The 14,198-nt window shown below is 38.3% G+C and overlaps 2 protein-coding genes across 2 annotated transcripts; one reads left to right on the top strand and one right to left on the bottom strand.

Annotated features, from left to right (window-relative positions):
• Positions 1 to 1,290: 1,290 nt before the first annotated feature.
• Positions 1,291 to 3,426, bottom strand: tprkb (Tp53rk binding protein). The gene is made up of 4 exons (XM_017697014.2): positions 3,160 to 3,426; positions 2,415 to 2,537; positions 2,101 to 2,277; positions 1,291 to 1,701 (listed from the first exon to the last, which is right to left on the bottom strand). The coding sequence occupies exons 1-4, from the start codon at positions 3,298 to 3,300 to the stop codon at positions 1,615 to 1,617; spliced, it is 528 nt and encodes a 175-aa protein (XP_017552503.2). The 5' UTR covers positions 3,301 to 3,426; the 3' UTR covers positions 1,291 to 1,614.
• A 175-nt stretch (positions 3,427 to 3,601) lies between these two features.
• On the top strand, positions 3,602 to 10,111 carry alg10 (ALG10 alpha-1,2-mannosyltransferase). The gene is made up of 3 exons (XM_017697005.2): positions 3,602 to 3,936; positions 5,913 to 6,110; positions 7,317 to 10,111. The coding sequence occupies exons 1-3, from the start codon at positions 3,769 to 3,771 to the stop codon at positions 8,373 to 8,375; spliced, it is 1,425 nt and encodes a 474-aa protein (XP_017552494.2). The 5' UTR covers positions 3,602 to 3,768; the 3' UTR covers positions 8,376 to 10,111.
• The last annotated feature ends 4,087 nt before the right edge of the window (positions 10,112 to 14,198 follow it).

The raw sequence follows: 14,198 nt of genomic DNA, 5'->3' as shown, positions 1-14,198 counted from the left end.
TAGACAATACTGAAGACATAATCATACTGCTTATTATGGCATATAATATTGATAATGTTTAATATAGCAATATAAAATACTTTTTAGTAGGACTGCATTAGTAATTAATTGATCTACTGATTACTTTGTTGATTATTCAGAGTTTCTAAATTACATGACAACAGCCATAGAAATAGGTTAACACATCATGTACAGAGGACAGACTTAAATCAGTCACATTTTACTGCACAATGTCAATGCATTTGGTTTAAAATTTTAATATTCTAAATCTAATCATACATTTTAAGTGAGACGTTTTGAAATTCTGTATTCACATTTATTTGCTTCTTTGCAACAGCCAATTTTAAGTTATTCTCCTTATAACCTCGTCTGAATGGAACTAAAGAGCTGCAGGCAAAATAGGCAGATATGTAAATGCGTTCAGGCCAAGTGTTCCTCATACCCTTCACGGGAAGAAGAGATGTTGGAATAGAATCATGGCAACAGAAGAATGATGAGGCAAAGTGGACTTGTCTGACCTTTGTGTGGAAGCTGGCTGTGAAGATCTATTTGATTTGGCTGTGTCTGAAACGTAAATGCGTCCTTCACCACCTACCATGTCCCATAACCATAACCAATGTGCTCAATAAAAAATAGTTTTTAACATCAGCACTGAGCCAGTGCAGGAAACAGACTGGTTTGTCTACAAATATAATACATTTTATTTTTTTGGTTATAAAAAGTTTTTTTTTTTGTTAAATGCAAAAATGTTTACAACAAAAAAACATTTATGCTGAGTGCATTGATTGGTCTGGCAAAATGTTACCTACTTATTTACACATTAATGTAAAATGTTTCCAATTCAATCGTATGGAATTAATCAATCACAGATCATGATTAAAAGCTGGGCCATCCACAAGCAAAGCAACCACCGTATCTCAAACCGAGAAAACTGAGACAACCAAGCATAAACCCAAAACGAAGGAAATGCAGCAGTGAGTACCAAACGCTATGCTTTAGAACTAGAAACAAGCAACTACCGCTGTGTGTTGTATGAGGTATGGTCAGATGAAGCTTTGAAGCCAAAGAATTTGTGCTGTCACTTGAAGACTAAACACAGCAAGTGTGCATCTTAACCAAAGTGAATGCAGACAGAACTTCATTTACAACTCTCTTCCATTCAGCCTGATATTCAGCACTTGGTAGCTGCCATATATCATCTTAGATGAGAACTGGGGGAACAAAACAGACCAGTTAATGTTTTCTATGGGCTGCGAATTGCAAAAGGTTGGGAGAAAACATACAATTAACTTCACTCTGATCAGATTTATTAAAAATACTATTTGGCAGATGTTTAAAGACGAACATAAATGAGCAGGTTGTTTTTGTATAATTAAAATTAATCTCTTATTTTACAAATTAAGATATCAAAACAGACTGTTTGGAGCCATAGAGCCATAGACCACACAGGAATAACTTTTGGTTCCATAAAGAACACTTCAGTAGATGGTTCTTTAAAAACTTAACTAAAAGGTTCCTTAACCTGCTAACCAAAATGTGTCAGCACTCCAGAGAACTCTTTCTAGGCACCTTTATATTTATTTAAGAGTGTTATGTCCTGTAGGTGCTAGCTAGCTATACAACGTCCTTAGCGGCCATTCTGCAGATAACAGCGTCCAAAACACTTCCACACTTCTCCTCTTGAGGTGTGACTTTGTAAAGCTGAAATGACAAAAACAAAGGACTCAGTCAGATGACAACAACAACAATAAAAATTTCTGATTTATTTATAAAGCACTTTTCATACCCGTGGCATAACTTTTAACAATAATAAAGAACACTAAGTTTGATTTTCTTGAATTATAGTTACTGTTTGGTAACTATAATAGAATTAAAAGTAAGTAAATAAAAAAGATTATTATTTTAAAATCAGATCAATTATTGACATAATTCAAATAAAGAAATAAGCAAAATTACAGTATAAATGTAATCAAAAGCTAAATTACAGAGGTACATTTTGAAATATTTCTTAAAATAGTGTATCGAGCTCGATTGCTTAATAAAAGAAGCATTGAATTCCACAGTTTAGAAGCATAATAACAGAAATATCAATGAACAAACCTTTTTTATCTTGGCAATGTCACATATGGTGGACATTTGATCAGCTGGTATCTGCTGGCCGTCCACATTAGACACAATGTCATCCTTGTCCAGAACGTCCTCTCTGTTATGAACCAGGACGATGAGGACTGCATTGTCACCGTCTGAGATTCCAAACCGTTTAAAAGCCTCAGAGATCTGTGAAGCACAAAGCATTTGCAACATAAGAATTACACCACACACTCAAACCTCACAGCTACAATAAACTCAAACCTACTTCTGAGATGCTCTCAGGAACAATTAGTGGTACATGTTTTATAAGAGAAACTGCTTACATTGTTGGTGGGTGAAAGACTGAAGATGATTTCAGAGTATAAGCTCCTTGTCTTCATTTTTCCATTCTTCTGCAAATGAACTGCTTTATTTGCTGCAGCTAGAGTCTGGAAGGGATCCAATACCTTGAGCGAGGGGGGGGTGATGAAGAGGAAGAAAGTCAGAGAAGCAGAGAGAGAAACAAAAGGAGAGAGAGTGAGAAAATAAGTGAAAGGAGAAAGAATGGGAGTCAGACACGAGTAGAAAAAAGAGGGACAAGAAAACAAGAAAAGAGAGAGGGAGGGCGAATGAGAAAAAGTAATAAAATTAAAAGAATGAGGCAAGGTTACAGAGAGGGAGATAAAAGGAGGGTGATGAAGAGAAAAGGGAAGTGATGGAGAGAAAGAGAGAGAGCGTATGAGAAAAAAATAGTAAAAAAGAAGAAGAGAAAGAGGGAAGGGAGAGAGAGAGAGACACAGAGAGACACAGAGAGAGAGAGAGAGACACAGAGAGAGAGAGAGAGACACAGAGAGAGAGAGAGAGACACAGAGAGAGAGAGAGAGAGAGAGAGAGAGAGAGAGAGAGAGAGAGAGAGAGAGAAAACTTCTATATAATGTATATAATTATATATACATTGACTTCTGTCAAGTTAACACTGGTTTACAGTCTGGTTTTACACATTCACTACAACACACGCCCCAAACGTAATAGTGCCTGTAAGCCATCTAACCGGGACTGTAACAGTGACAGACCCCGTCTAGTCTTTACCATGCTCGGGTTAATCAGCGCGCCGGGTATTTGACCCTCCACTGCCATCTTTCTCAGCTCTGCACAGTTTCTAACATCACTGAAGAGCAGCTGAGTCACTGAATGTTCTGGGAAAAGCTCTAGATCCTGAGTTAAATGCATCCTGCGTGTTAAACGCGAGCTCACCTGGCTAAGCTAACTAACTCCAGCTACACGAAGCGCACTGGCTCGGGACAATAATATTGTGACACCGTCGGTTTGCTAACGTTCCGTGTGTGTGGCTTTACGTCGTTTAAGCATTTGAATGATGTTAATATGAGTATTAATTAATAAACAGATAACGTAATGTCAGCCATATTCTTATTTGATTTACATTTACATATATATAATGGTCAACTGTAAACTTCAGACGGAACGTCTTAGCGTGCACTCAAGTTTCCGCCCCGAAAGTTGTAATGGTCGCCCCGCTCCCTGCTAGCCTGCTGCAGTATGCAGGCAGATAAAAGGCGCGTTTTGCAGCGACGCGTGAGTTCAGGAAGGTTGGGTTTGAGTTGAGTGTTACTGGACCGCCCTGTGAGGCAGAAGCGCCGTTTGCTGTGAGGTCTAGAGCGGTGTGGAGCGAGCGAAGCGATGCTGGATCGTTTTGAGCGCTACGCCTTCGCGGCGCTTTGCAGCGTCAATTTCTTCACGTCGTGTTTGCTGTTCTCGGCTGTGAGTCGGGAGCAGCGGGCGCCCTACATGGACGAGATCTTCCACATCCCGCAGGCGCAGAAATACTGCCAGGGCAGATTTAACGAGGTGCGTGTGTACATTAGGACAGGGATTCTTAGCCCTGGTTCCGGAGGTTTTAGCGGAGCCGCTAGTCCACATCGGGCTGCTGGGTTAAAGAGCTGATTAGCCGGGTCAGCTGTGGTGTGAACAGAGAAAGGACTAAGAGGCGCAGGGCGGTGGGCCTCCAGGACCTTGGCTGAGAAATAGTGGGCTACCGTTAGGGGTTGGGCGGATTGATACTGGAGTATCGATAGATTTCCATTCCCGGTTTTTCTTCTTGGAAAAACCGTCTTCAGATGAAGACGCCGATATTAAAGGGTCATTCCGCCGATTTTTTTTAAATGTCTGCATAACTAGATGGTTAACGTCATCAGTCATTCAGAGTGGTTTGGTGTGAAATGCTTCATTCGAGAGAAACTTGCCAAATCAGCCGAGAGAGAAACTTGCCAAATCAGCCGAAAGAGAAATGCTCACTGATGGTGGTGAGGGGAACCAGACGTCTGAAGGAAGTTCAATGCCTCTAAATGCTCCCTCACAGACCGTTACATGAGATAGTTAGGAGTACATTACCTGATGTCTGAGACACTGTTTATAATAGTTTTGGTCTAAAACATATTTTCATCTTTTCATGGAGGAATGATACAAGAAGGGTGGTCTAAGGCAAAACGGTCCCCAAAGACACCTTTTTCTTTTGAGATTGACCATGTTTTTCCACTAAATATGAAAAAGTCAGGAGATGTGTGTGGGTTTTGGATAGTAAATAAACTGGCCTTATTAGTGTTGTAGACATTTGGGCCCCTGGTTCCTATCAGCACCACTGTAAAAGAAACCTGAGCAAGTTTCTGTACAAATAAACAAATATTCACATCATCCAGCTCTGAATCGCTGTTTACACCGTAACCACTGATTTATACAGAAATGTTAAAAAATCAGTGGAATTCCCCTTGAAGATTTTAGTACGTGGAGTATCAGTTGTTTTAAGAATGTGTATTTGGTGCTTAAAAGCAATTATGTAGCTTGCATGATAGGAGCTACTTCTGCACTGACTTTCTGGTCCAGTCGCACACACAGGATTGAAAAATATGAATAATTTATTGTTTGAATGTGTTCTATCAGAACTGTGATGTTGAGCATGTTTAAAGATTACCACAGGCACAAAAGTGACCCTAAGAGAAAGTGTATATATGGGAATATACATCAATAAAATTATTTATGCCGTATTCATAAACATAATTCAAAAGGATTACAAATCCTGACCCTGAATGCTGTATTGTTGTTGATACTTACCCATGTTATTTATGGATAAAATGGCATAATAAAAATCAAACTGCACTAAACTGTTGGTTTATGAGATGTAAATTTTAAAAATTCCTATGTAATATTTGATGTCCACATTTATTGGTTTTCACCAAAGAAGTTGCAAAGATTCCCCCCTTTTACCTCAAGATGTATCAGATGTGTACAGGTGTGTAACAGTATTGTTCAGAATTCATTCGGATGTTCTACTCTTTCTTTATGTAGGTAGGTAGTGTTAGAGAGTGTCTTCAATTGCCAGAGTTCTGAATGTGACATGTTGTTTTGGCTTAAAAAAAAAGTGACTTTTTTTTTACACAGTTCCTTTGAAAATCGCATTTAAGTGAAAAATCTCCATCATTTGAGCTTCTGTATGCGCAGAGCAGAAGTGTCTCCTTTTGACTTCAGTACACTATTTTGAATATATAATCTTTGATATTCCAGTACTGTATAGATTTTTTTTTAAATTAATTTTTTTTAAAATTAAGGCTTGTCAGAGTGTGTGCACAGCTTTAACATGGGCAGTTCTGCAGAGTAACTGGGACTTTAGGTAAAGTGGCTCCCTTGTGCTACGTAACACTGCTTTGCTGCCTTTGTCAGCCAATGATGATGGACATCATTTCAATGTTCCTGTATGTGTGACATGTGAATGTTTTTGATCTAACATTGAAGCAAATGAAGTTAAAATATATATTGTTTTCTTTTCTTAGTGGGATCCTATGATCACTACTCTACCTGGTCTGTACCTGGTCTCTGTGGGAGTGATTAAGCCGGTAGTGTGGCTGGCCGACTACTCTGGGACAATACTGTGCTCCGCTGCTATGCTGCGCTTCATCAACCTTCTTTTCAACTGTGGCAACCTCTACATTCTCTATCTCATTATCTGCAGGCTGCACCTTAAAGACAAGGTGATAATTAAGTGCTCATATTTATCTTTTTTAAATTTACTCAGTAATATTTCATAATATCATGTAGAATGCAGGTTATTTTATAAATGAACACACTCTGTAGTGAGGCACCGTAATAACCATTCTTCCTCAAAAGCGAAATTCAGGACACACTCGGCCCAAAAAACCAAAGATTAAACAAAAACAGCTTACAGAAAATGAGTCTAATGACTAGTCTAATGCCGCAAACATCGAACATCCTTGACAGCACGGAATGATTTGATTTGCTGTATTTTGCATATCGAGCAGGATGACGTGTTTTCAAGTGACCTCATACCTGCAGTGGAAAAAAAAACCTTGGGTGTTGTACCTCTTCTTGATATTCAGCTGGCTTGAACAGTTACTACAGATCTAATCCCAAGAATCTGTAAACCATGTCTGCACTGACTGGTTCAAGTACATGAAAGGAACAAGCACCATTTTAATTACCATTAAATATTTAGTAAATCAGATTTTTACGCTCTGTAGATCTGTGTAGTCTTTGGGTTTTTCTCTGTCTAAATTTGTTTTGAGAGAGTATTCAAAGAGCGTAATGTTGATTTTTGTATTTGAGACCTAAACATCAAGCCAGACCTTTTTTTTCTCTCTCTGAGCTTGTTCATGTGACCTTAATACAGAAAGACATATGACGTGGCCTGAAAAAGTAGTGAAATCTGGGGCGACACCCTTCACTTTTAGATAATTATTCCTGGCTGTACAGGGTGCCTCACAACAGTGCATGCACACCATATTTTAGCGCATGTTCTCCTGATTCAGTAATGCTGCTACTTTTAATTGTAACGAAAAACTACATGGTGCAGCTTTATATGTAAACAAAAAAAAGTAAGTAATTCAAGTAAATGTTGCTTTATTCTTAGTTTTTGTGGACACTGAGCCCAAGATTGGTAAACCACAAACAGCCTGTACATATACATATGTATACATATACACACATAACTATACAAATTGTTTAAATGATTTTTAAAAATATAATATTATTATTATTAAAAAAATAATAAAGTGTAACACAAATTTTAAACATTTTTACATTGTTGTCACTTTGTGAGTGGGAACAGGCTTCCAATATTATCACTGTAGTAAATTAACAATAATAGTTATTAGTATAAATGAGTTAATTCAGCTCATGCCTAATTTGTTCTCACCTCTGGCTCATTCTGTCTCTTCTAGTCTCGCACAGCTGGACGAAGAATTCTCTCTGCCCTGACCCTGTCCACCTTTCCTGTGCTGTACTTCTTCACGTTCCTCTACTACACAGATGCCGGCTCCACCTTCTTCACCCTCTTCACCTACCTCATGTGTCTCTATGGGTGCCACAAAGCGTCAGCCCTTCTGGGCATCTGTGCCATCCTCTTTCGCCAGACCAACATCATCTGGGTGGCATTTTGTGCTGGCAGCGTCGTAGCTCAGAAACTCGATGAGGCTTGGAGGGTGGAGCAGTTGAAGAAGAAGGATGAGAAAACACCCTCACAAATACCATTGGCGATTAGTGGGGTGAAGAGGGTAGCACGTTTTTTACTGGAATATCTCTCAACTCCAACCAACATAAAGACAGTGATTTTATCAACATGGCCATATGGTGTCGTCGGATTTGGCTTCTTCACATTTGTGGTTTTGAACAATGGCATTGTGGTCGGAGACAGGACTAGTCATGAAGCCTGTTTGAACTTCCCTCAGCTTTTTTATTTCTTTTCCTTTACTTTGATCTTCTCCCTTCCTCTCTCACTTTGCTACCACAGGCTTGTCAGGTTCATGCAGTCTCTGAGAAAACACCCTTTATTGTTTCTTCTCATGGCAGCTGTTTATTTGCTACTAGTCTGGAAGTTTACTTTTGTCCACAAGTACTTGCTGGCAGATAACAGGCATTTTCCTTTTTATGTATGGAAAAGGATCTTCCAGAAGCACCATCTGATACGCTTCCTTCTGGTTCCTGGCTATTTGTTTGCAGCATGGAACTTTCTAGACACCCTGAGGTCCAAGTCGTTGTTCTGGATTTTGGCTTTTTTTGTGTGTCTACTGGCAGCTACGGTTCCTCAGAAACTTCTGGAATTCCGCTATTTTATTCTTCCGTATCTCCTGTACCGTGTACATGTCCCTCTACCATCTCTCCACAGACTGCTGCTCGAATTTGCTCTCTATACGGCGGTTAATGCAGCCACGCTCTACATATTCATCTACAAGACATTTCACTGGCCTGATAGCACAGCAGTGCAGCGATTCATGTGGTGACATTTGAACACTGTAATCAGTTCACTTTTTTACAGAAGAAAGGGAAAATTTGAGATTTTTTTTTCTTACTGCTCACCAGGCATCTTCCTACCATAGATTGATGTTAGCAAAAGAACATGCAAAGACCAAAATAGACACTGTATAATGGGTTATTAGCCAGTTCAACAACTAAATTCGATAAGACGAAATGTCACAGAATGGGTTCTGATTAGTCAAAAAGTAGTGCAATTTTGTATAGTTGCATCTTGGTTGAACATCTGAGAGTACAAATTTGAATTTTTTGTTTATATATGCTTTTCTTCATTTTTTTATTTTATTTTTTTAAATGCTGCCTCAAAGGCATTTTGGGGGAAGTCATTGAAGAACCACTTACAGTTCCCTAAAGAACCATGTTTGAAAAGAGATTTGTGAGTGGAGAAACCTTTTAGAGGCTTAAAAAGCCTTCACATAATATAAAGGTCCTTTACTAATTTAAGGGTTCTTCCTAGAGCCTTTACATTATGTGGTTCTTTCAAGTTCAAAAAGGTTCTTTAGCCTCATGCATCTCATTAAAAAGTTACATTTTAAAGCACTATTCATATAAAGGTTAAGGGAAATCAAAAGTGGTTTTTGTATGGCAGCACACAGAATTGTTTCCAGCTTTCCTGTTCCTGGTGAGTTACTGTGGTTACAGTCCCCAGTGACTGTAAAAAAAAAAAAATAATTCAACAAAACGCTAGTTTTCCCACATGTGAGCATAACTGAACTATTGCTGGGTGATGTGATATTCTATATTATCACATTTACTGTACATGGTATAGATTAAATTGTTCTGGAAATGCAGCTGTTGACCTGCACTGGTTGAATGTGCTCAGTGGGGGGTGGGGTGGTTCTGTGTGCCATTTCAGCAGGTACATATCATGTATGTACAAAAAGCCATCTACGTTACAATGTACATTTAGGCCGTCCTCAGACCACAGCATAAATAATTAGACATCAAACAATGGCTTCAGGTTTTGGGGGAAAAAAACACTGGTTCGCCTGTCTGACAGCCCGAACACCCTTTTTTCTGTTGTTTTTATTTCAGAAGTCCCCTGTGACCCAAAGACACTTTTTAAATTGATACATTAACTGATTACAGCTAATCAATGAAAAATGTATAGATTTTTTGTCACATTGTTTACCTGCTGATTTGAAAGACTTCAGGTTTATGCTCAGAGACTAAAGGAAATGTAAAATTTCATGTATGGACACCAGTAGGTTAATGTCCATGTCAGTTTGGCACTTGTATACTTATTTCAAAATTATTATTATTTTTTTTTTTTTAAGTTTTTTTTTTTGTCTTTAAAGTAATGCTGTACCCAGTGTTTGTTTCTAATGACCTTTTATGTGCCCCAATCAGATTTTGGTAGTTTGTTGACTCTCCAAATGTGGACTAAGCACAAGCATTGATGTTTACAGTCCCTCTGATGTTCCTGTGTGACAAGTCGACAGTATGTGTTATTGAGTTTTTCAGATTATACTGGTTCTGTGTTGTCTTAAAAGACCAAAAAAATGATCTTATGTCAATTTAAAAAAAAATTTATTTTTATTTTTTGGAAAATGAATCCTATTAGTCAAGACTTCTTTTTCTGTGTTTTCTTTCCCCCATGTAAATTGCTTTTGTCTATGAAAGATACTTGTTCCATGTTGTCAGTGTTCAGTTGTAAATCTGCTGTACTGATGCAATAAAAATAATAAATTATGTATTGATGCTCCATCTGTTCAGAACTGGGTGATATTTTGCAAAGCAGTATTTTTCAAATTACTTTGATTACTTAAACTCAGTGTGTCCAATAGGGAAATAGCTGAGGGATATTGTTAGTCCTCAAATTTTGCTTAAGTATCTAACTAAGACATCTTGCTTTGTTAAGTACCCTATTTGTGTTGGATCATAAGATATTTGGTAACACGTGCTACAGACAAAATGTGTGGAATTCAATTGAGCTTGAAATGGCCCATAACACGTTACTGCACATCACTTCCACTAGATGGCAGTCTGCAACTGGCTCTGCCATATAGTTCTACTTTTCTTATGTTCTGTGGTGTGTTAGAGGGCTTTGTACAGGAAATCACTACCATCCACCACTACTTGTTCTGTCTGACAGTTTTAATTAGACTTGAGAATCTTTGTTTCGCAGTTATCATATAATTGCCAATGACTGGCTGAGAAATCTCCAACCAATTATGAGCAGTGGTAACTTTGTCGTCTCTGAGCAGAGGTTGTTATGCAATGGATGTAGTTCTCGTGCTTCTCCCACACTAAGTTAACAACGCCAAGATACATACAGTACATTGCTAATTACTCTTTTTATACATGTATATCTGTATTACCCCTTTAAGCCTTCAAACTTGGCATGAGGCTTTAACATACTGTGAAAGCATCTTGAGTAGGATACTTGAGTACTGGCTGTATAATAATGCGCAGGATTTAGTGAAATACTGATATATTTATAAATTTGATAATGTATTCCATTTTAATACAAGCAAAGAGTAATTTATTCAGGATATATTTAGAGTAAGTCTGGTTTAGGCACACGTGAAAGAGCCATGTTCTAACATGCACTGTTTCTTAGTGGTAGCACACTAATTGGCACTTTCCTTAATATGTTTCTGAATGGTGAATTTGTTAATTAATCTGCATAGAATGGCTAGAGATCAGCATGAATGGAGCACAAATGCGAAAGGACAGAGTAGTTGTTAAAACCAATTCTCTTTATATTGTACCATCATTACTTGAAGCTAACCTAGCTTGATCAATGACAGGACAAATTTAAACATATGAAAGTGCGTGTGAGATTTATTTGGTGTGTGTAAACATGTATACACACCAATTTTCAATGGGAAGCTGAAATTTTAGGGGAATACTGGGGCATTAAAAAAAGGCCAGCAGTACATTTGCTACGTAGGATTTTTGGTTAAAACTGAGCATTACTGAGTCATTAGGGAAAAACACACTAAGGTACACTGCTGTGAGTCTATGGAGTTAATTCTGTGCCAAAATTTCAAATAAAATAATAAAATCAAAGTGAAATATTAAGTATTAAAATGTCCAAAATATGATGCAAATACAAATAAAAGAGGTTAAATCAGACTTTTCAAAAATATTACTACTCATTTGAAATCTTCTGATGTGTATTATTGATCTTGCTAGTTATTGCTTTCATTGTTTCTGTTTGCTGGTAGTGCTGTCGCCTCACAGCAAGGAGGATCTGGGTTTGGCTGACCAGTGCCCTTTCTGTGTGGAGTTTGTATGTTCTCCCTGAATCTGCTTGGGTTTCCTCCCACAGTCCTAAGACATGCAGTCCGGCCGACTGGACATGCTAATATGCCCCTAGGTGTGAGCATACTGTATATGTCTGTCTGTCTGCCCTGCAGTGGACTGGCAACCTGTCCAGGGTGTTTCCTGCTGTCTGCCCAGTGACCACTGGGATAGGCTCTAGCTCCACCCGGCAACATTGAAGGATAAGCAGTTTAGTGTGTGTGTGTGAGTGATTTTGCTGATATATGTTTCTGCATGTATTTGAAACCTTTGGCATCAAATTTATTCCATACTGAGTCAACCTTTAAAGCCTGAAATAATCATTTAAAAGTCAGAAAGGTGGAGCCGTGTTTTGCAGGAGTTTTTCAGACCACGTCATGCGTCTTTATGTAATAACCACATGCGCAGGCTCAAAAATAACATCTGTCGATGTTAAGGTCGACATTATATTGATGATGAAGTTCTCTTTGAATACTCTTACAATCATCAGATTCATCCACTAGGGGAAGGGGTCCAAGCACAACCCACTTTACCAAATGATCCTACACATGTTGTGTGCGATTCCACTTTCCCACCAGAGAGGTGAGCTCATCTTTTCCTGTGAGTCCATCTATTTCACATCATTTCTATAGCTCCCTTATGTTGCTTCATTCCCTAAGAAAGAGTCGTCTATAGAGCCCTATATCGGTTTGCTCTAAAATACTTCATCTTTCACTGAAATCACTGGCTATATTACACAAACAACCCTTAAAAGAACCCTTAAAAAAGCTGCCCTGTCATTAATGACCCTTCACACATGCTCCACTCTGCCTTTGAGTTGCTGCCTCTGGGGCACTGTTATCACTGCCCTGGATGTCGGTCTGTCTGAGAGATTATTTCTTTACTTCTTATAAAGATATTTGCCTATAGTTCTCAATAGATGTGTCTCTGTTTTCTGTTTGTGTCATATGTTTGTATATATAATAAAGTCAGCTTAATGTTTAAAAGGGACATGTGAGCCAAAATGCAGTTGCTACATGTTTTGCTAACAGAAGGGTTTAAGCATGCCGACTCACATCCTACATCGATGGCACAGTAGATTGTAGAGTGAAGTTTTCTCATTTTAAAACAAAACAAAAAAATCTATGGTGAATCTTGATGGTGGGAGGCATTGGTTAGATTTATTTGTTTGCTTATTTATTAGGTGGCGAATGCTGAAGGAAACCAGAAAGCTAATGTTTCTAATCAGAAGCCAAATGTCTTATTGCAGCTGTATGACTGTAGTAACTGCCCTCAAATCATCATTATAATGGAGGGAGTGGATTACTCCAGTGACAGAAATGGCTCATCAGATGATTCTCAATGGTTGCACAATGTATTTGCATAAGCTACTGTAGTGTACAGTACTGTACTGTAATATACAGTGCGACTAACTCCAAAACACAACAAATGACATGTTAAGCTCTGGTTGACTTTTGATTGTTTTTTTTTCAGCAGTAAAGTCTTGGAATTGCAACACTAATGGTGTTTCACCATTAAACCTCTATGTAGTCTAGGTTTATGCATAATGTGGGTCAGTATCAGCTAATAACGTAACAGCTCTGATACTGCTTCATTTTCGTATGCTGAATATGTATTGACGTTAGTTGTTTTCATTTACAGCCCAACACTGATTGTGTTCCATTAATCCAGCTGAAATATTGTGATTTTGCAAATGCCTCTTTGACCTACGCTTGGTGTGCCTACAACCCTGTCCCAAACCACAATCACATGCCCAAATCCCAGCGCTCCGGTGCTTTCCCCATGCCCCAGATACAGCTTCCAGAAACTTCTACTGAACAGAGAACGAGGAGATGGAGAAAAAGTACAACAAAAGTTTTATTCTGTAACCTATATTTGGTCCTGCATTTTACAGCATCAATAAAACACACTTGTGATGTAAGGATGAATGTATTCACGACATCAGAAATGCCATAAAAGCTTTCATATCTGTGATGATTTCAGTGCTATGTAAAGCATTCATAATATATATCTAGCCTGATTACACAGCAAGTGTTCTACAACCCCAATTCCAATGAAGTTGGAACGTTGTGTAAAACATAAATAAAAACAGAATACAATGCTTTGCAAATCATTTTCAACCTATATTCTGAGGTGTTTTTTTCTCCCTGTTCCCAGACTGAGTTTCCTTAGGAACTCAGTTTGGGGGGGTATTTTTCTCCTCCCTTACCCAATGTATTCTGTTTCTTTTTCATAAATGAATTTCGTTGCTTGTTTCGGCTTAAGCAATGACAATAAATTGAATCCAATCCAATATTCAATTGAATACACTACAAAGACAAGATATTTAATGTTCAAACGGATAAACTTTATTGTTTTTTGCAAATATTCACTCATTTTGAATTTGATGCCTGCAACACATTCCAAAGAAGTTGGGACAGGGGCAACAAAAGACTGGGAAAGTTGAGGAATGCTCATAAAACACCTGTTTGGAACATTCCACAGGTGAACAGGTTAATTGGAAACAGGTGAGTGTCATGATTGGGTATAAAGGGAGCATCCCT

This window comes from Pygocentrus nattereri, chromosome 1 (assembly GCF_015220715.1).
Source record: "Pygocentrus nattereri isolate fPygNat1 chromosome 1, fPygNat1.pri, whole genome shotgun sequence".
NCBI classification, from domain to species: domain Eukaryota; kingdom Metazoa; phylum Chordata; class Actinopteri; order Characiformes; family Serrasalmidae; genus Pygocentrus; species Pygocentrus nattereri.
The sequence above is the reverse complement of the archived record's forward strand: the minus strand, read 5'-3'. Positions and strand labels throughout refer to the sequence as shown.

Excerpts from the sequence above, each read along its gene's own strand:
- tprkb (XM_017697014.2), bottom strand. The coding sequence starts at position 3,300 with ATGCATTTAACTCAGGATCTAGAGCTTTTCCCAGAACATTCAGTGACT. Across the intron at positions 2,538-3,159 it reads CGCTGATTAACCCGAGCATG|GTATTGGATCCCTTCCAGAC; the intron begins GTAAAGACTAGA and ends CCCTCGCTCAAG. Across the intron at positions 1,702-2,100 it reads ACATTGCCAAGATAAAAAAG|CTTTACAAAGTCACACCTCA; the intron begins GTTTGTTCATTG and ends TTGTCATTTCAG.
- alg10 (XM_017697005.2), top strand. The coding sequence starts at position 3,769 with ATGCTGGATCGTTTTGAGCGCTACGCCTTCGCGGCGCTTTGCAGCGTC. Across the intron at positions 3,937-5,912 it reads GCCAGGGCAGATTTAACGAG|TGGGATCCTATGATCACTAC; the intron begins GTGCGTGTGTAC and ends TTCTTTTCTTAG. Across the intron at positions 6,111-7,316 it reads GGCTGCACCTTAAAGACAAG|TCTCGCACAGCTGGACGAAG; the intron begins GTGATAATTAAG and ends TGTCTCTTCTAG.